This window comes from Vanellus vanellus, assembly GCF_965231255.1.
Source record: "Vanellus vanellus genome assembly, chromosome: 1".
NCBI classification, from domain to species: Eukaryota; Metazoa; Chordata; class Aves; order Charadriiformes; family Charadriidae; genus Vanellus; species Vanellus vanellus.
In genome coordinates this window covers 132,908,238-132,929,738 of record NC_138905.1, presented here as the reverse complement: position 1 = coordinate 132,929,738, position 21,501 = coordinate 132,908,238, and the positions used below count along the sequence as shown (strand labels likewise).

Below are 21,501 nucleotides of genomic sequence, written 5' to 3'. Positions count from 1 at the left end.
TTCAAATGGTTTGATAAAAAAACAAGCAAACTGGGTAGAAAATGCATGATGAATTAAGGCTATTTCCCCCTCTACTAGCAACTGTTTCTTCAGGATGAGTAAAAGGACTTCCAAATAGAAAATGAGCTGGAACAATGTTTCAAGGATTTTGCCTGTATCTTTCTACAGCTGGGCAGCAGATGTGCTGGATGCAGGATGCTCTGGGCAGCCTGTGAAGACTGGGCAGATATCACATTCTAACAGCCAGTTACTGCTGCATCCCCCTCGGTGAAAACTGTAAAGCTCTCCTCTTCACCTTTCAATGCGGTGAAAACAATGACAGCAATGCCGATGAGGACTCAGAATAAATGGCTTTGGTCTGCAACCAAGCCCTCCTGACAGTTAACAGACCAGGCTGTCAGTAGCCTCATCTGCCTTGCTCCCAAACCCTGCTGCGCTGGAAGGGATCTGCCTTTCCTCAACCGAGTACCTGCTGGTGTTAGCCACTGAGCAGTTCAGTTCTCTGCATCCTTGTGTTCCTGCTTGCAGCATTTCAGTGTCTAGCCTGTCCTTCCCATAAAACCTTTGGGAATCCCGTGAAAACTGCACGATGGCAGGTTTTACCACAAGGGCCCATGGTGCCTACAAATGTTCCACAATCCCTAAATTCCCACCTCCCCTCAATTTGTTCAAGTTCCTCAAATACCACCTTGATGAAGGGAGGCCTCCATATGTATTTTAGCTGGATTGTGTCTTTCCTCCTGTATCCACTAATTGCTGGCATTCCTTTGCATTTTCTCCCATGCTCCCTCCTCAGCTGTCGTTTCTGAGGACTATCCACTGTGGTCCCAAGATCTTTTTAATGAGTGGCAATAGCTCATCATTGCATTGTAGTTAGGGCTGTCCTCTCCCTCCCTGAACACTACTTTGGGTTTATTAATACAGCGTGTCACCTGCTGCTTTGTCACCCGGTGCTGTAACCATTCCTCTGCTGCTTCTTGCAGCCAGCTTTCAGTCTAACTACCCAGAGCAACTCAGTGGGTCACCAAACGCCATCATTTCATCACTCATTCGCTTTTCCTGGAAACAGCCTGAAAAAGCTCAGGCTCCAGAAAGGATCCTTCCGGCAGGTGAACCATGTGGGAAAGTGGAGAATCCCTCAGTGTATTCCTACCCTCAACGTGCTCTCCTTCAGCCAGTGCAGAAGATGGTGCGGTTTCTCAACTCATTGCAGCCAAGATTAGCAAGAAGTCTTCAGTGACAGGTGCCATGGAAAGTCCTCTGAATGTCTGCTACATTGACCAAGCAACTCTCTGCCTCCACAGGGCTGCTCTGACGGGCCGGCGTGAAGGCAGACCTGGCACCGGGAAATCCAGCCCGCTCCTCGGCTGACGCCCCATCCGTCCTTGGCCGGCGGCCTGCGCGCTTGTGTGAGACCCGGCTCCAGCTGCCCCGACACCCTGGGCCTGCGAAGGAAGGGGCCGGGGACGAGAACTCGCTTGTTTCTGCAAGAGCCCTTCCACGGAGACCGAGCAGAGATGCCGGGAACAGCCGGGACAGGTCTCCTCGCCGATGCAGCGCGGGGAGCGAGGTTGGGCGCGTTGTCCCCCACCCCGGCCTCGGCACTGCCCACCCTGCCGGTGCCCCGGGGCCGCTGGGCGCCAGGAGGCAGCGCGGAGGCCGGGCCCTCCGGGCCGCCCGCCCGGCCCCGGCCGCCGGGCTAATCATTAACCGCTCCTCGGCGGCCCCGAGCAGCCGGGCTGCGCATCGCAGCTCCCGCGCTCCTCAGGGACGAGCGAGCGGCCACCGACCGCCGCCGCCGTCCGTCCCCCGTCCTCCGTCCTCCGTCCCCTCGGCGCTGCCAGGGCACCTCGGCGGGGGCCGGCGGCCGCGCCGCCATGGAGGGCGAAGCCAACGGGACCTTCCACCCGTCCTGCGGCGCCAGCGAGCCGCCCTACTCGGAGGAGCATCTCCAGAGTAAGAGCCGGAGAGAGGGAAAGGCGGGAGGGAGACTGTTACAACGGCTGCCGGCCAACCGTTAACGGCCCCGCTGCCCGGCCGCGCGCCGCCCCCAGCACCCAGCCGCGGTGGCCGCCTCTGCCCCACCGCCGTTTTTCCGCGGCGAGGAAATCCCCCGGGCGGAGGTAGGAGGCCGCCCGTCCCGGCCGGACCTCCGCCTGACAAGGAGGGAGGCGAGCTGCCTTTGCCTTCGGGGAAAAGAGAGAGGACAACACGGCCACCACCCCCCCCCCCCCCCCGAAGCCCAGAGCTGCGGGTAGGGTGTGAGGGAACAGGGTGGGGAGCGAGGGGAAGGGGGGTCGGCCGGCAGCGCCGGGGCCTGCCGGTACCTGCCCGAACCGAGCACGGAACCAGCCCGCAGACCTGCCTCTGGTCTGGGGCTGCCCCGCGGTGAGGTCTGTCGGTGTGGAGATGTCCACCTGCAGCCAAGTCTGGAAGTGCTGGCGGGGGGTGGTGGTGGTGTTTGAAGCAGGTTACGTTAAAGAGGCCGGGGCAGAGGCTTACCTTTGCGGGCACTGCTTGGTATGGATGTTTTTAGATAGGCTACGGCCGCAGCAGGAGTTAGTACCAGTGATGACCGTGAACTTATCCTAAATTAAGCACGACTCCACTGCAGTGCTTTCTTCTGTCCCTGGAAGCATGTTTCTTGGGAGAAAATTCACCTCAACCATCAATCATGGGTAAAAGTTGGTGTATCCATACCCAGTGTCAAGGGCGACATAAAAGCATCAGGCATGGGTAAATGTTGATACACAAACCCAGTGTCAAGGGAGAAGTAAAAAAGAATTTGGTGAAAGCATCAAGTTTTATCTAAGGCTAGATATGTCAGGGGCTTATCCTTACATTGTTCACATGCCCCACAAACTTCCACTGAGCCTCTAAAAAGTTCGCATGCCTAAGGAAGTTGTGCACAAACACGCCTATGAACATACACTGGAAGCAGTAAATACATTTTTGCTTGTAGTCTGCCTGGAAAAGTTCCCAGAATATGTATTTACTGTATTTATTCATATTATATATTTATTTATATTCTGTTACTTATTTACATTAATCTAAGGACATTTGTCCTGGAACTCCACCTTTCTGAAGGGGACTTCTGCATAATGCTTTGAGAACATGGAGGCATACTATTCCCATATGCTGCCTGTGGATCCTGGAAAGATTTAGTTATGAACTTAAGTTGATGTATTTGAATCATCCTGTGGAGTCAATACAGCTAAGGATGAGTGCAAGTCTTTGCAGAAATAGGGCTAAGAAGCCCCTCAGAAGTGGTGTCTTTACATGAAATGTTTGGAATGCTTATGAAATAAGTCAGACCTTTCTGTTTTCTTCTCTCTCTCTGCAGGCCTTGACCTACCAGGGAGATTTCTCTTTGCAATCTTGACTCTGATGACGCTAATTGCCAATCTGGTGTTTATAGAGGAAGCAGTCTACATCTACAGGAAAATCCCTTCCTCCAAAAGATCAATCATAATTTGGATTAATGCTGCAGCTCCAGTAGGTTATCATGGAAAAGAGATAAAATTGAATGTTGAAAATGTGGTTTCTCTGGAAATCCACATGAACCTTCTTTATCTCTACCCTTCGTACAACCCTCCTTCCTTTCTCTGTAGGTGATCGCTACTACTTCATGCATTGGCATGTGGATTCCTCGCTCAACAATGTTTACAGATTTCACAGCAGCAGTGTGAGTATTCTGCTTGTTTCTAGACATTGCCCCAAACCCTGAATTTCTTCCCTTTAAACGTCTGCTGCTCTTGGTAAACACAGTCATTTTGTAAATTTAACAATTTAGTAATTTTTGGTTTGAGTTGAAATCTCTTGGCAGCTCTTTTCTGGGAGGTGGAAAATGCTGAAGCAGTTCCCAGTGCTACAGTCCCCTAGTGCGGGAACCTCAGTATGAAAGATCTGTGACTCGCATGTAATTGATCCCTTGGATTGACAGTTGCTTTGAAGCGGTACTCCTTCTTTCCTCTCTCTGCGTGTCATGTGGAGTGAGACTCTGACCTGTGACTTCTCTGCGCTTTTACTAACGATGAGCTGTAGAGATCTATTATTAATGGTGGCAAGTGAACCTCCAATGAGTATATCAATGTAAAAATGTTCTGCAGTTGTCCTGATAAAAGCACTTTCCATATGAGCGTGACAGCTCTGACACGCACAGAGAAGAAGAGAGAAATGTGGTCCTTATTTTCTGGAGATGATGGCACAGCCCTGGTAGGCAGAGCCAGGTTGGGGGATGCCACGGTTTTGGGCACTCTGCAGTTGATTTTGGGATGATTTTGGAACCCACTGCAGGACAGTATCACAGACTCTCGTGAATAGCCTCACCCCTTGTCACATTGCATGTACTAAGAGAGTAGAGTAAAAAAGGAGGGAAAACACAGTAGCAGGGAACACTGTGAGCGTGCAGGATTCATGCAGGTAATGTAGATTGCCAGAAACTTCTAAGGATCCAGTCCTATGGCACTCTAAGCCTGTCTGAATCCCCTCATCTCCCCTGCCCAAGCTGCAGGTTCCTGTCCCCTCACTTGCATCCACCACCACTGAGTCTCAATCTGCACAGCAAGCTCCTTCAAGGAGGCAGTGCAGCTGAAGAGGGCCTCTTTTATTTGGTGAGGTTGGATTTCAGTGAATCAGTTCCCTAAATCAATTTGGAACAGGGAGGAAAGGGTGGTTGCATAACCTGTAGTACCTGGGAAGGGTTGAGAAAGTGCAGCTGGTGAAGGAGGGGGAGGTGGGGTGGCAGTCAGTGCTTGGATCAGCTTTGGCTGCAGAGGAACCACACCCTGACTGGGCCAGCACATAAAACAATAACTATGTATATATGATTTATTGTTGTTAGTTGATTGTTTGGGTTTTCTTTTGAGAACAGGAATTGGACTTGTTCTGAAAAGTTTGGCCAGTCAGGACTAGATAAACTGAAAGAAAAAATATGGCCATAATGACTTGGGCCAGAAAAGCCTGTGCTTTAATAGCGACTCTGCCACTAGCCACCAGTGAGGCTTTGGGAAGTCCCACAGCTAATCTGTGCCTCAATTTATTCCTCATTTGGTGAGGTTAGGGCAGTTCTGGTCCTCCAAGGTGATGGAAAGCTGAAGGTTTTTCACAGCTAGTGCTAGAATTTCTGTTGATTGCAAAGAACAAACTGTTAAAACCCTGGACAGAAGGCGGCACTGGCCTGCACAGGCACATGAGACACACAGGCACGTTCAAGTTTGCATTTTCTTCCTCTCCTAGATTTTTTGCCATAGTTATCCACAAGTTCCTGCTGATGATGATTAAAGAGTGCGGAGGTCAAAAGCTGTTCCTCAGGAGGTTTGAAAACGGTCGCTTCAAGATCAGCACCGGTCCCTGCTGCTGCTGCTGCCTTTGTCTCCCTCATGTGCGCATCACTCGGTGAGTTGCCCTTTAAGATTTCCCAGCTGGAAAACGGCTGCTGGAATTCAGCCAACTTGGCAAGGCCAGGCTTACAGCAAAGGGCCTCCCTGCTTCCCGAAAGTCAGTCTCAAGCTGTCTCTTTTAAACAGTGCCATCACTTTGGGGCTGTACACCACCACTAATTTACTTAATTTTTATAATGCAGAATTTTGTGTGAGAGTCGAGAGTATGACCTCTCTCAGTTTAACCCTGTGCAGTGTTCCCACTCATAGTAATGTTGAGCACTGCGGTATCTTCCCAACTAATCCCATTCTTTTCCAAAAAACATTTCTGTACTAAGCAGTGGTGTGTGGGAGGAGGAATTTGTACTCTAGAAAACCTAAAAATTGAGATTGCAGTTTCTTTTCATTCCAGAAGGGAACAAATGTCTCCAAATCGAGTCTTTTTCACAAGCAGAATTGTCAAATTGAGGCTGTCTTGAAAGAAAATTTCTCTTACTTTGATGAAATTGAAATGTTTCATTCTGATTTTGACTTTAAAACTACTTCAGATTAAAATAATTTTTGAACAAAAAATAGATGTAGTTCCTAGAGAGCCTTGATCTCAACAAAATGTCATTGGCTGGTGAGGCAAAAGCAAATATTTTCTTCTACTAAACTTAGTATTAATGCACCTTTGAGAATTGGGGTGAGGATGGGGAGCTGCACCAACTGAAGCCAATATACTGTAACACAAACCCTGCCTCCTTTGAGCCTGGTGGGGCTCCTCCTCTGGCTAGTGTCACCCTGTCATTTACACATGGCTCCATAGCCTGGAAGCCTCATACATTTCCCAGGGCTTTCATTCTGGCACAGATTATGAGAATGTTTCTCTTATTAAAAGCAAAAGCTGAAGGACTGAATGTGCAAGACAGAGACTTTTCTATGAGGGCCTGGTCATTAGTGTCAGAGGGACCTTAGGGACTTTATGGTCTGGCTAAAAGAAAGCCACAAACAGAACACAGCATAGTGGTTTGTGGTGCTTTTGCAATAATTCTTATTTTTTTATTGTAATAATTCTTCCTTAAGAATTTGGTATTAGAATCTAAACTCTTATTTCCATCATTTTATTTTAATGGAATAACAGTAATTATTTATATGGAGGGTGCACCGAGAAGAATAGGTAGTAAACCAACTGAAAAATATACCTCCAAAGAGGGATGTATTACCATGACGTAAAATCAGCAATTACTGATATGTATCCAAATGACTCTTACTAATTGTCATGGACATTGGTTCAGGTTCATTTCAGCAGTCAGAGCTGAAGAAATGCCATGGAACAGACCTATGCTATAGATCTAATGTATTGCCAGTATATTTGTTTTTCATTCCGTGTGTCACCCTCTGTATAGGTTGTGGTAGCTGGGAGCCTGAGAGAGGATCCTCTACTCTGCCCTCCTGTTGATCAGTCCAGTGACAGCTTACCCAGGATGATATTAGCTAATATTAACTCCTTTCAGGACCTAGATAGTGCCTACTACTGCTGGGAGGAAGGACAACTGTCTGTTTAAAAAAAAAGGCCTTTTGCTCTGCAGAGGGCTTAGGGCTCCGACATCTGTAGCACTGTGAAACCCATCTGCGCTCTCTGCTTCTGACTCTAGCCTTTTCCCATTACAGGGTACAATTTTTTTTAAAATATGGGCAAGCTATACCAGAAAAAGGTCAGTCTTATATTCCTCCCGTAGGTATCTTCTGGGGAAACAGGGAGCTACTCCAAGAGAGGGTTTTATTCTTTTAAAAAGCCGTATACCATCGAGCAGTCCTGGGAGGTACAGTAGGCAGATGAGGCAAAGGAACAATACAGTGGGGAGAGATGTGGCAGAAGATATGCGATGGTTGAGAAAGACCTGCGTCAACAAGGAAGACAACTCCTGGCATTGCAGTGACTACAGTGACTACAGTTTTTCATATTATTCTTTAAAGCTCTTTGGGAATAAGAAATCTTTGCAAAGGCACATGCACTAAATGGCTGGCCAGTTGTGGGCCCTTCCACATGTGTTTGTGCTTTGGGCTGTTCATAACCCTGTGGTTATTAGCTATATTAACTGAGCAATTCCTGTAATAGCTGGTTCATGGCTATATCCTATAATCTATTAAATGGCAGCCTGTTGTCTGCTGAGGCATCTCTGGTGGCAGTCTCAAGGGCCCAGGGAGCTACAGCGAAGACAACTTTAACAGTACGGGAAATACAGAGTGACAGACTAAAACATGAGCCAGCTGTAGCAGCCACAGCTTGTCCTGTGAAGACTGAAGGAGAGTTCAGTTTCAGTGAGCTTTCATGTCTTCTGTTAGGAAGTGGATCTTCTCCTTTTCTGGTGACCTCTAATGCTGGCTGGCCAGGTTACTGTGTACGGGGTGTGTTCTGGACCCATTTTATATGCCAGAAGTAAGGAAATCCTAAGATGTCCTGCTGGCCCTGTGCAGTTTGCTGAGTGAAAGATAGTTCCTTTCTCCTGTTAAGAGCACAGAGGAGCAAAACCAGATGCTTACATGCTAGTATTCATGATGCACTGAAAAACTACCAGTCCTTTCACCTAGGTCTGTATGATTCCCTTTCTTGATCTACCACAGGACTAGGAAGTGTCTGAGGAAGAAGACTACATTTCCTAATTTCATCACAAAACTGAAATAGTAAGGCAGCAAGGCAAGAGCAAGTGGCATTATTGCTCAGAAACTGGTTATGCTGTTACTGGCTCTCTGGTTAGCTTCAGAGCAGAGAAAGACATCACATTTTGCCCAGCTTTGGTTAGTATGTAATTGCAGCAGAACAGGAAAAGTACTATTTTTGTAGACGCTTTATTAAATAAACACTGGGTAATTCTTGAAAAGATTTTCTAATCTTGAAGCTGTTCCTCACCAGATTTTGGCTGCATGCTACAGGAGTGGGAAAATTTTGCAGTTGACTATCAGAAAAATGTTATCAAGGTTGCTAATAAGATTTTGGCCTATGTGATTTTTTTTTTTCTTTCTGGCCAGGCAAACCCTCTTTTTGATGAAGCTGGGCACCTTTCAGTTTACTTTCTTTCGACCCGTGCTCATGTTTTTATCAATAGTGCTTTGGACTAATGGCAATTACACCCCTTACAATGTAAGTAAATATTATAATCAGAGATGGTCCACCAAATCCTTACGTTTTAGGATTGATGTATCTTAGTATCTTAGCCTACAACTAAACTGTGAAATCAGGGACTGCTTCCAAGTGAGTCCTTAGTGTATTCTTTTGAGACCCTGAAGCATATAATTTCTGCCTTAGACTCTCCATTTCCTGGCTTCCTTGGGAAAGAAACCAGGCAGTGGGGTGGGTTAAGCATCAGATTATGCTCCAGTATGTTTCCCAGCTTATATGGTTAGGATAGTGGGACTGCAGGTTGCCCTGTGGGATGTACCTGCCCTGTGTTTTATAAGCTACAGCCTTAAAAAACAAGTGTATGTACTGGCATGTAAACCGGAAGCCTAATCCTGTGTTTTTCTGCAAATCATGATGATTTTTTTATCTGTGCAAAGTAGAAAAGATAGTACTGTACTTCTGCTTTGTACCATCTGAGCTGCAAGATGATGGAGAAGTCTGTATCTGCTAATAATTTTGCACATCTTGGATAACTCAGATTAAAATGAATAATTTTGTTGTTGTTTCATGGTATAAAATAAAGGGCCTCTCTGAGATGTCATGCTGAATGTGCTCTCATGAGCTGTTGAGCGTTCCCAGGTGCTGCTGGGGTCAGGTTGTGGGGTTGTGTCACTTGCTGCCTTCCCAGGCTGAATAGATTTACATGTCCATGCCCGCTGGGTGAGGGCACTATGCTAACCCTCCAGCTGGTATTGTCCAGTTTCCCCATGCAAACCCCAGCAACTGCTGCTACCATCAGCTTGCAGGGGGATAGAAACAAGCATTTTAATGTCTGCATCATCCAGTTTGCAACCTCTTCCTGGAAATAGTAAAATGCACTGTAAAGTTTTATAGGTACACTTGTTTGATTCACTTCTCAGTTATCTCCCAAAGGAGCTGCAATATGGATTAGCTGCTTCGTTGGTGTCCTCACCATTCTTGCTCTGTGGCCAGTTGCAATCATGTTTCAACAAGTTAGGACTCTCCTTGCCTGTAAGAAGATCATCCCTAAGTTTGCTCTTTATCAGGTGAGAAGTTTAATATTTCTGATAAAGAAAGTTCTTACCTGTTGATATAACACCGTCTTTCTGGTTCTTGGTCCTTTGTTGAAAAGTTATAGTATTGTTCCCCCCCCCCTTTAATTGCACTGTGCAGAGGCATATTTTTACCTGATTAAAGCTGCTTTGAAGCACTGTCTTTGGCTGCTGTTCAGTTTCAGCTTGAGCCAATTTACCTCTAGTCTCTCAGGAGCGCTGGAGATGAGACAGCCAGGTAAAATCCATTCATCTTTAGGCAACTGAAATCAAAACAACACCTTCTGCAGGGCTTGAAGGAACCTTTGCAGATGCAGGATCCTGAAACACAATGTTAAAATGCTGGTGTCTGCTTTTAAAAACTAGGAGAGGATGTGGAGCATTGTGTGTGGCTGTTGTTTGAACTGACAGGGCCACCCTCTTCCACGTCACCCTGAAGAGAGTACAGCAGAATCCTTGGATATGCATCCTTCTTGAACAGAATGCGTAGAAAGGCTAGTGCACTCAGGTCTCTGTTTCATAAATAATTAAACTATTATAACTGCAATAAACAGGATAGTCACACCTGCAAAGCTGTATTAGGGTGAATCCAGGTTTAAGAAGGCAAACTCTCTTAATGAGAGGGTTTATACTCAGGCAGTTACACCAGCCGCTAGAGAGACACTTTGATATCTCCAAGGCAGCAAAGGCCTAGCTCAGTGAATAGCAGGTCATACAACACATAAGTGATTGTTGCTGAACTCAAGCTGCGAAGAGTCCTTCATCCCTTCTGGCAAAGAAGATAGTTCCATATAACTTGGGCAACACCACATCTCCCTGCTGTGGCAAAAAGAGGAGACAGCAGAAAAAACATTCTTTGAGTCCTTCCTTTTTAAAACATTGTTACCTATTATTCAGAGCTCAGTATTTTTTAAAAAACGAACTGGGAGGTCTGTGTATATTGCACCTCCCAAATGAAAGGCTGAGAAGAAACACTTTTCAGACAGAGGTTTAATTTAATACTTGCATTCAGAGCAATACCATACTGACCTAAAGATGAATTCTGCAGAATGGCAGGCAGCCTGCTGGGAGATGGGAGGAGAGGGAGGGCAAGAAAGGAGGAATGAGGCAAAAGAGGGTCTATTATGAAAACAGAATTGTTCTGTGAACTGTAAACCTTTTCTTGTTAGCTAAGGCATCTGTTTTCTCTTTCTGGTGCAGTTTATCCTCATTCTGAACCACTTGCAGGCAGCTATTATCAACATCTTGGCCATGCAAAGAATTATTCCCTGTGCTCCACCACTCTCCTCTTCAGCAAGAGGAGCATGTAAGTTCTTCTGGGAAGGATATTGTTCATTTACTTATAGAGGTTGTCACTTCAGTGTTGCTAACTGCAGTGTCTGTTGTTTTCCCAAAATACTAATCTCCTGGGATTATGCAGCTTTTGAAAAAACTCAGCTTTTACGTAAAAAAAAAAAAAAGTTTTATAGCTGTTATAGTTGCAGAGCAAAACTCGATAATGAGAAGAGTTGAAATCCGAAATGAGAGGACAAGAAAACAACATGCATAGATACTGTTAAATCTCTTGCATTTTGGATGCATAACTTGCTGCATGCTTATTCATGGACGATACTGTAATTCTGTGACTGATTTCATGGCTGAGTGTGAGACACTCCGTTATGGGGACAGGATGGCAAAGTTTGTTCCTTTTGCACAGATCAAAATTAATAAGCCAGGTATTCATTTTGTGTCTCATAGCTATTTCCCCTTTTGGGGGGCTTTTCTTTGCCTCCCTTTTTTTTTTTGGCAGATATGACCCAGCAGCTCCTCATCATGGAAATGTTTCTGATAACCCTAATCTCAAGGGTGGTTTATCGGAGAAGATACGATGATCTAGAGCCTCCAGAGTGTATGGCTGAAGAAGCTGAGGACAACAAGCAGAGTCCTAAGATTATCCTGAACGGCACAGTTAGTGAAGACGGATTGCCAAGGGTTTAGAAGCCCCAGTGCTCCTATTCTGCAGGAGCTGGAAGCTCAGCTTCAGGAGCTTATATATTCTTGCAGCACAAATAGCCACTGTCCATGTCAGAACAACATCTGACATAAATGCCTGTGAGCTGTAGTACTGAAAGGACCGTTAGTGGAAAGATAACTCCATTTATTCTCCAGTGATACACACATGGTGTGACTTTTTTCCTACCATGCAATTTAGTAAGATTTCATACCACGTACTTTTATCCTGTCTTTGGGCACTTGATGATAGCCAAAGTGTGATTTTATTTTATTTTTATTTTTTAGCTATTAGAATGGCTATGCTAATCCAGAGTCATTCTTGTTAATCTCTTTTGACTTTTTTTAATCTTATTTCACCCTGGATTGCTGTCATATGCCCAACACAACATTTTTCCATCCTTCCTCCATTAAAATTTATCAGCTCTCACTCTATGCCACAAGCTCACCATAGCTAATTCTGATCAGTAAATACATTTGCATATGTTTGTTGGGAAACCCCCAAACCTGTCTGGGCTTTCCACCTATGTAAATGACAATCTCTTTAGGGCAAGACTTTTTACATTCCTTGGCAATTCACCTCCTAACTTGATAAATACACAGCTGCTGTTTGTAAATATGTCACTGGCAGATGTTCTTCTGAGGGACAGCAGATTCTCTGTCACTGGTCTGGAAAAAGAAAGTGGGAGTTGGAGTCTGAGATGTCTTCTGCCACTGCTCTGTGATGTTATTTGGTGCTTTGGTTCTCTGCTTGGAGAATGGGAATAATGATACTCGGGATCCTTGTATTAAAGGTGTCTGTGGGGATAAGGGCTATTGAAAGGAATCTCAAAAAAACATTCTTACCTCCCCAGCTTCTTCACTCCAAATCTGACCTGCCTAGGTGTCCAGTAGGACTTCAAGCATTACAGGATCTTTTCAATTCACACCCTCTGGTCTGTTTCGCATAAACCAGTTTTTTCCTTCTGCAAATGATCCTGTTGTTCTTGGATGAACCTAATTGCTTCAGTTTAGCTCACTATAAATTATAAAATGATAGTGTTTAGTAAGCATTTGGGTATTCATTTTGTTGGGACGAGAGGTGCAGCACCATATACTAGCTCTTGTCTAGCCTCCTCTAGTCTGATCCCAAGAAGGAAACACCCAATCCATGCAACAAGAATGCTTATTCCATATGTAGGTGGGGAAAATGTTTCATGTTGGAAAAGATGTCAATAACATCTTTTACCTATATTGTATCAAATAAAACTAGGCAGATAGTGGGGCTATCTGCAAAGCTAGGCAGCGGGGCTTTATTTTTTGTTTACAAAGAATTAAAAAAATACTTTCAGTTTGGGAGTTGGTAGAAAATGAAATATTCTGAAAACAGCTGGTGAACCAACTGGAAGTAGAAAAGGGGGTTAAATTAAAGAAAATGTTTTCTTCTTTCTGATTGAGGTCAGAAATAATATTTTCTTTAACAATTGAAGGATTCCATTATAGTAGAAGAATTTAATTGCTTTTGTTCTGAAGTGGTTGAAACAATTATTTATTTTTTTTTCTAAGCAGGCAGCCTGGGAAATTAATACAGATTCTTGAACTCATTAATGTGAGAGAATCTCCACTTTTCCCTTGAAAAATAGTTTAGGTGAAAATTTTCACTCTGCTTTAGAGTGTGTCAGTAGAATTAACTGGGATCAGCTAACATATTGTTAACATGGGAAATCTTCTTAATGTATTTTCACATTATGGCCATTAGCATATTCCTAATGTTGCTTTATATCAGTGTAGTCTAGGCCACACGTACATTTGTAGACTTGCAGAGCAGTACTTAATTTCATAATGGCATTGGGAATGGTTGGCTGTGAGTTCCAGCAGCTTCAAAATAGGAAAATAAAATATTTTGAGTTGGTAGGGTATCTTTGTGAATTGCTGTGGAAAAGACTTTAATTACTAGAGCAAATGAGACAAATGAGCATTACTGGAAAATTATTTCTGTCGCAGTTCTGTGAGGGGCATGCCTTGGTGGGTGGGATCTGTGGCATGGAAGAGCAGATTCATGCATCGTAGCATGGACAGTGCAGTCAAAAACAGATGGAGTGTATGGAGAAGTAGTGGTCTCTGTAGGTCCAGTGAAGGAGCTGCTGGGGCGCAGCATTGTCTTCACCCATCACTGTTGGTCAGGTACCTGTTGTGTCTTTCAAGTGCCTGTTAAATAGATCTTGTAAACATCAGTGTGGGGCTGATGTAGCCAAAGGTATCTGCTTTTGGGTAGATATTTAATTTTTGTTGTGATCTTCATCTGACATATTTCAGTAATAAAATGTACCATGGTGATTGTCAAGTGGACTTCAGATTTGGCAGCGAAGATGTTTCTTTTTACTATGTACAGTCATGGAGGTCTCACTCCAAAAATCACTTGCTTACACTGAACCCTTTTCAGAGCAAAATTGGACATCCTTTATCTTAAATATATGCCTAAGAGCTTTCCTGAGTTACAGCTTATGTGAATGCAGTAGAATGTATGGGTCTTATTGTTACAAATTTCTTTTTTTTCTTTTGTTTTGGAAATTTTAAAATTCAGGATTTCTTCCCCAGCTCTGGCTCAGTCCAATAGCTGTAGCCTACCTAATCTCCGTGTGGCATCAAGCTAGGCGTCTGGGAGCTAGCAGCCAGGGGCAGAAGGTGGCCTGCATTGCACTGCATTCATTCAGGTGCTCTTGAAATTAAAACATTGCAAATCACAACCTCCAGGTTGGACCTTAGGCAGTCTGAATATGGAAAAACAAAACAGAAAGCCGGAAATTCCTCCAATCTCAGTTCTGCTAAGGATCGCTTTCAGGTCAGTGAAAAAAAATTGCTTTCAATTACGTGTTTGTGATTAAAGCATTTGAAAACTTTTAACAAAAGCTAAAAGATAAATTTCACAACTCATTTTATACAGCTGCTGTAAAGTAATGAGTGGTAAGGTGGGTGCATAACCTTTATGTTATGTTTGCTTGGGATTATCGTGTGAGGAAGGATAAACGTATTTTTATCGGTGTCTTTTGTGATGATAAAAGGCACCAACACCATTAAATAGATCGATAAGCGTACACAGAGGTGTATGATCAAAGGTTAAGAGACTTTAGGCATTTGGAAGCAATTCATGAGAACACAGGAAAAGACGAGTTACGTGTTTTGGGTGGCTGTGCACTAAAGATGCAGGTGTGAAGGTGATCACTGACCATGAGGCCTCTGGAGTGTCACACAGGGGGTATGCAGCGTGGGCAGCACACGTGCAAGGGGCAGAATGAACCCTAGCACCTTGTAACGTTGCAGGAGTGGGTGGGCAAACAAAAGCTGCTCAGAGCTCTTCGTTTACATCTGTCATTCAAGCTATTATTTTTAAAACAACACTAATGAAATCCGTTCTGTTCCAGAAGACCATGGTGCAGGCTCCTGTTGGCTGCAGCATGGGCAGCGCTGGAGCATTGAAGAGGTCCTCCCAGCAGACCTCCTCACAATGGCTATGGGGGCCACTGAAGAGTATATTTAATGCATACCTTTATGTTTCACGTCTGTCAGCAGCAAAGGCCTGATGACTTCATGCCCAAAGGACTTGTTTCTGGTGTTAAGAGGGTGCTCTGCTGATTATACACCTTTCTATCCCTACCCCCCTGCAAATTGTCCTGTCCGTTCCTGTGCCCTCACGCTTGCCCCTACCTCATTCTCCCTGCTCAGAAGAAAAAAAAAAAAGTGGAGTGCTCCTCAGGGAAGAGGTACAAGGGTGTGGGTTCGTGCCTGCAGACCTACAGCAGCCAGATGACAGACCCTCCTTTCTGTGCTGATTTGTGACCCCATGGTTCCCAGAGCTGGAGTAGGGGAAGAAGTTAGGTAGCACAATACAAACAGTGGTAAATTGAACAAGTTAGAGAATCAGTAGATTTAGTGTAAGCAGTAGAGAAGCCCAGAAGACTCCTGGATAACAGAGAGGAAGACAGCAGCCATTTGCTACGCAGCTAATGAAAATGCCAGAATAGGTCTGTTGCAACACCACCTACTCAATACAGTGCCACTTGGCTCCCTTACTCTCTTGAACAAGGTCTGACTGCTGCTGACAGTTTGAATGCTAATGCTTTTACTGACAGATGTTCATGTAGAGTGTTCCTTCAGGACAGTTCATGATCTGCTTGCACGTCCCTCACTCCCAGGTAAAATGGATCACTATTTTTAAGACACAAGTTGTGGGGGAAGAGGGCTAGATAACATACTGACCTTTTTACTGCTTTAGAATCATAGAAACATCTAGATTGGAAGGGACCTTTAAGATCATCAAGTCCGACTGTCAACCTAACGCTGCCAGGTCCATCACTAAACCACGTCCCTCAGCACCACATCTACCAGTCTTTTAAATACCTCCAGAGATGGTGACTCAACCATTTCCCTGGACAGCCTGTTCCAATGTTTGATAACCCCTTCTCTGAAGAACTTTTTCCTAATATCCAATCTAAACCTCCCCTGGCACAACTTGAGGCTATTTCCTCATCCTATTGCTTGTTACTTGGCAGAAGAGACCAGCCCCCACCTCTCTACAACCTCCTTTCAGGTAGCTGTAGAGATCAATAAGGTCCCCAGTTCCCTCAGCTGCTCCTCATAAGACTTGTTCTTTAGACCCCTCACCAGCCCCGTTGCCCTTAAAAGTGTTAACTAGGTAATTCTAACAGTTGTCTGAACTCAGTGAATATGATCATCTCTGCTTTAGCAAAGGGGAACTAAGGCAGAGAAATCTAGTGAACTTGCCCAAAGCCACACCAGGGAATTTTCTATCAGCTAGGACCAGGCTGCAGAAGTTACCCAGTCTCACCTTGCTGCTCTGAAAAACGCTGCCTCTTAAATATGGCAAGATCACAAATTAAGCTAAGAGTGTCTGAGTTAAGTAGTGGTTAGGTGAATTAGATCATGGTTGGATAAGGTGTCCACCAGAACAATAAAATTAGTTGCTCTCAGCTTTCATAACCTTGTTTGAGGAAGAGCTACAGGTCAGCGCATCTCTTTGTTGGTTGTGGACTTGGTGTGAAGAACAGACCTTTGTGTTGTTGACTTGCAGGAGAAAGCAGGCAGAATATCTGAGGCTATTTTTCTCTGCTAAGTCACACCGTAGTATAACTCCCCACAGACCGTTGTGCAGCATTCTGAGTAGATATCCACAAACCCTTCATTCCTTACTTCTCAAAATCCCAGTTCTTGTTAAAATGTCCTCCATAAAGGCAATCAAAACAGCACATTTAAAGAGCTCAGAACTCTGTTTTTGCAGAAGACTCTTCTTTTTGCCATTTCTCAATTTGTTACCCTTTCTTTACATTCAAAAAAAAGCTTGTTGCACCTACGCTGATGCCACTTACTGCCAAATAATCAAGCAGTTGGTGTGCCAGCGTAGCACTTGAGGGGCACAGGTGCTTTGCGACGTACCTTAGGCAGCTTGAAGTCTCAGAATATTCTTTATTGTTTTTCAAACAAGGAAAGAGAAAACCCTGTTGCAGAAAGTGCATTGAAAATTAGGAAGATTTTCTTGAATAATTTTCACATTTTTGTGGGATAAATCAGACTTAAATTTTGGCAATATTTTGGACATTTTTTGTCAGTTCTAGGGAGAGAGAAAAATTGTCCAAAGGCAATTTTCCTTTCATTTGTGAATGCCTCTTACCTTCACGACTCCAAATAGGCCACCTTCTTTATGACCTGACTGCCTGGCATCCATTATGCAGGCAGGCTCACAGCATATGTAGAAAACTAGCGGTAGGATAAAATTACTTTTGTTTCCTTGAATACAATGTAGCAGCTGAAAAGTGCCAGTTTCCCCTCTGGAGATTCAGGCATCTGATCACAGATGCCTTCTGGGATCTAAGACATAGTTTTGATACGGGCTGAAATCAATTCAGACATCCAGGAGAACTGCTGAGCTGTGAGAAGGCGCTGCAGGACACTCTGCGGGGCCGAGCCATGAAAAGCAAGGTAGGACTGCTGGCAAAGGGGAGAGCGGTGACACAGGGATGATTAGCAGCTCAAGGGTTCTTGAAGAGCAAAACCAACATGAAAAACATACAAAATCCTACAGAAGCAAAACCAAGTAGCCTGAGGAGGGTAGTTCAGCAATGTTCGTGATCAGCCTGGTCCAAGCAGCAGCAGAAGCCAACCCTTCACCTCCTGACTGAAGGCTGCTCAATGGGCAGTGGCTCCTTGGGTGCCTTATCAGGGGTGGCGAGCACATTAGCTTGTTAGCTCTACCTACACATTGTGTATATTGACCAATAAATCATAAGTTTTACTCTCCTAAACTGTGAAATCCTTTTTGCAGAGGCTCAGTACATAGCAAAAGGCACCCAAATGAACTGACCCGCAGGGGGAAGGTTGCAAAACAAGGGAGAACTATTCAGTATGGGCAGCATGTCCTCCTGTATCACCCTTTGAGAATCATGGCCTTACAAACCAAAGGAGGAGCTAAAACCAGCATGGAAACGACTCCTGAATTTATAGTCATCCTTTATTGCAAATTACGGAAAAAGGTGGGTTCCTGTGTCTCCTTGTAGCCTTGCCATACCCAGCCAGCAAAGGGTGTGAGCTAATTGTTAAATTCAGTTCAACAAGTTCCTCATTAGGGGGAAATTACCTGAGTTTGAAATCTGCTAATTTTCCAATCAGGGTGAGTGTTTGCACTTGTGATTTGGAAATAATTAACACATGGTATAACATCAAAACCTATGTGAAGGCTAATGGTAGAAGACTAATTTCCTTGGCATGAAAATGGTGTGTTTGGTTTCCCCAGAGCTCTATTACTATCCTTTCAGTATCGGTATCTGCTGCGTAGGGCGTTCTAGTATTTATTCAGATTGATTCTCTGCAGTGTTGAATCAGTGTTGTACTTTTTAATGTTAATTTTGAAAAATTGGACTATTATTTTCTAGGGCTATGAGTATTTTTTTTTTCATTTTGAAAGGTGCTGTATTTATTTCTTCTTCCTGTCAATACAAGCTTTCCCAGAATTACTCGCTTCTATTACCTCTAAAAGGAGATCATAAACTGCCATTTTAGACTGAGGATTTAGCCCGAGTTCTGCAAACTTTAAAATGCATGTTCCCAGGACAGCCATGTTCTGATCCTTAAGGGCATTCCTATGAATGTGGTATTTAGAAAGAAAGGACTTCCAGGTAGGACGATTAATTAAAAAGACAGAGGTGTACATGGGAGAAACAAACATAGTTGGAAAACAGAAACTAATTTCCTACCTTAAAGTTTCATCTATTGATATAACCCTGATCATCACCACTTCTGTGTATTATCAGCTAATATTAGCTGGTCTAAACCAGATACTATTTCGGGTAACTGATGCTACCCTTGTAGCTCAGAGCACGGCACTAGTTACAACTCAGTGCATTAGTGACCTCTCACCATGAAGCTTGCAAGGGAGAGGAGCGGTTTAATCTCCGGTAGCTGAGTCAACTCCACCCATGGGTGTTGTTTGTCCCACGGGTGTGCGGGTGTGCGTATACTGCAGTTTATTGACAAGAAGGGTGTGACTTCACAGCTACAGCTGAGGAGAAGAGCCTGTTCCAGGTGAGCAGGCAGCATGCAGCGGAGCACAGGTATATTATCTGGACTAATGTCTGGTCTAGAAGCAGTCCCGTTTTGGCCACAGGCGCAGTGACGTAGAGCGTGGTAGGTGAGCTCTGCTTGCCCACCATTAAGATCACGGAATCATGGAATTTTCAGAGTTGGAAGGGACCTCTAGAGATCATCTAGTCCAACCCCCCTGCTAAAGCAGGATTGCCCAGAGCACATTACTCAGGACTGCATCCAGGCGCGTCTTGAAAATCTCCAGAGAAGGGGACTCCACAACCTCCCTGGGCAGCCTGTGCCAGTGCTCTGTCACCCTCACCGTAAAGAAGTTTTTCCGTGTATTTGAACGGAACTTTCTATGTTCCAACTTGTGCCCATTGCCCCTCGTCCTGTCACTGGGAACCACTGAAAAGAGCCTGGCTCCATCCTCCTCCAACCCACCCTTTAGATACTTGTACACCACAATAAGGTCTCCCCTCAGCCTTCTCTTCTCCAGGCTAAAGAGTCCCAGCTCTCTCAGCCTTTCCTCATAAGGGAGATGCTCTAATCCCTCAGGCATCTTAGTTGCTCTTCGCTGGACTCTCTCCAGCAGTTCCCTGTCCCTCTTGAACTGGACACAGTATTCCAGTTGTGGCCTCACCAGTGCAGAGTAGAGGGGGAGAATGACCTCCCTCGACCTACTGGCCACACTCTTCCCTAGGCAGCCCAGGATTCCATTGGCCTTTTTGGCAACAAGGGCACATTGCTGGGCCATGGATAATTTACTGTCTACCAGGACCCTCAGATCCTTCTCCTCAGAACTGCTTCTCAGCAGGTCCGCCCCTAACCTATACTTGTGCTTTGCATTCTTCCTCCCCAGGTGCAGGACCCTGCACTTGCTCTTGTTGAACCTCATTAGGTTCTTCTCTGCCCAGCTCTCCAGCCTGTCCAGGTCACGCTGGATGGCAGCACGGCCCTCTGGGGTGTCATCCACCCCTCCCAGTTTGGTATAATCAGTGAACTTGCTGAGGATACACTCTGTCCCCTCATCCAGGTTATTGAGAAATATATTGAAAAAGATTGGACTGAGTATTGACCCCTGGGGGACACCGCTGGTTACAGGCCCCCAGATGTGGGGCTTTTCATTGCTTTTTGTCACCTCATTGCCTTTAAACCCCCAAAACCTCCAAGCAGAGCTTCCTATAGAAAAGCTAAGCCAGCAAGGGTAGGGTAGCTTTAAATGGCATCTGATCTACCAAGGCTTCGTCAGCAGCATCCTTCAGGCAGAAAGGCTGCCCCGTGAATCCCTAGGAGGGAAACGTGGCTCTCTCTGCACAGCCCTGTCTTCTCACAGGTCCACGGATATCTATGGCAACTGTTTGCACTGAGATATGAGTTGTGTTTCAGGTACATGTGAGTCAGCATTCGGGAATTCTCTTACTGGATTAATATCTCCGACTTAGGTAACTTGTTTGGAACACTTCCCTTATCTTAATTGTTTTTTCTTCTCAATGCCTTTTTGGATGAATGTAAATAGACTTCGCATTTCTTTCTTCACAGAAGCAGCACCTGTGATTTGTGTGCATGCCCATCAAGTAGCATTCACGTCATCAGAAATGCTACACACGGGTGGTAGGGATTTGCGTTGTCATGCAAGCTGGTGATGACTCCCTTTCTCGGTCAGTTCTGCTTTTTATAGCTCATTGCTTATGATTTCTATTGCTTCTGAAATTCTGGACTGTGGTTTTCATATCCATCTTTCTGTTGCTCTATTTCTGTTCAACTGCCTACTTTTGTTCATGACATCAGCTGCTGCTACTTCTGTGCATCAGGAAAAATTGTTCACATCTGAATTGGCTGCTTTGGTTATAGGCAATATTTTCTATGTTAAATCCCCACAGCTGTGAGAGCATCTTCTCTCTCTCTTATATGGAGTATCCCCCCTTGCTGCTCATATGTAATGTAAAAAAGAGAGCATGAGCAAATGAGCCTGAGGGGCTAATACATTAAAATTCATGTTTTTGATTGGAGATGATTGTTTATTTTTCTGAAGCTATTTATTTTCCCTATGTGCCTTACATTTTACTTCCAAAAAGGATCAGATTTCAAGCTCTGGTCAAGTAACCCTTATTTCACAAGAAAAACGTTGGCCACTTCACTCTGGTTCTTACTGAGCAGCTGTTGTGTTACAAAAGACACACCTGGCAACTCGGGGATCACTTTTTCTGCAGTGCCAGCTGCCTTGGGACCTGCTGTGGAACCCACACTGCATGAGCAAGGGAGATCAAAGCTGTTAGGTCATCTGCCAGATCGAGTCCTGCCCGTTGTCTTCCTGTGGATAATGTTAAGGAGATAAAGCCCAACCAACTGTTTCTTTCTTCCTCTCTTATCCTTTCGGTTA

General features: G+C 44.8%; 2 protein-coding genes across 2 annotated transcripts in view; one reads left to right on the top strand and one right to left on the bottom strand.

Moving 5' to 3' along the window:
- The window catches only part of ACOT9 (acyl-CoA thioesterase 9), a 334,937-nt gene that overhangs the window by 208,354 nt on the left and 105,082 nt on the right, over nucleotides 1-21,501 (bottom strand). The window lies entirely within an intron of this gene.
- Nucleotides 1,878-11,534, top strand: LOC309670312 (organic solute transporter subunit alpha-like; the record flags this gene model as incomplete). Its single annotated transcript, XM_082481192.1, has 8 exons — nucleotides 1,878-1,956; nucleotides 3,344-3,495; nucleotides 3,612-3,685; nucleotides 5,239-5,397; nucleotides 8,394-8,505; nucleotides 9,405-9,551; nucleotides 10,758-10,863; nucleotides 11,347-11,534. 8 exons carry the CDS (start codon nucleotides 1,878-1,880, stop codon nucleotides 11,532-11,534), a joined length of 1,017 nt encoding a protein of 338 aa, XP_082337318.1.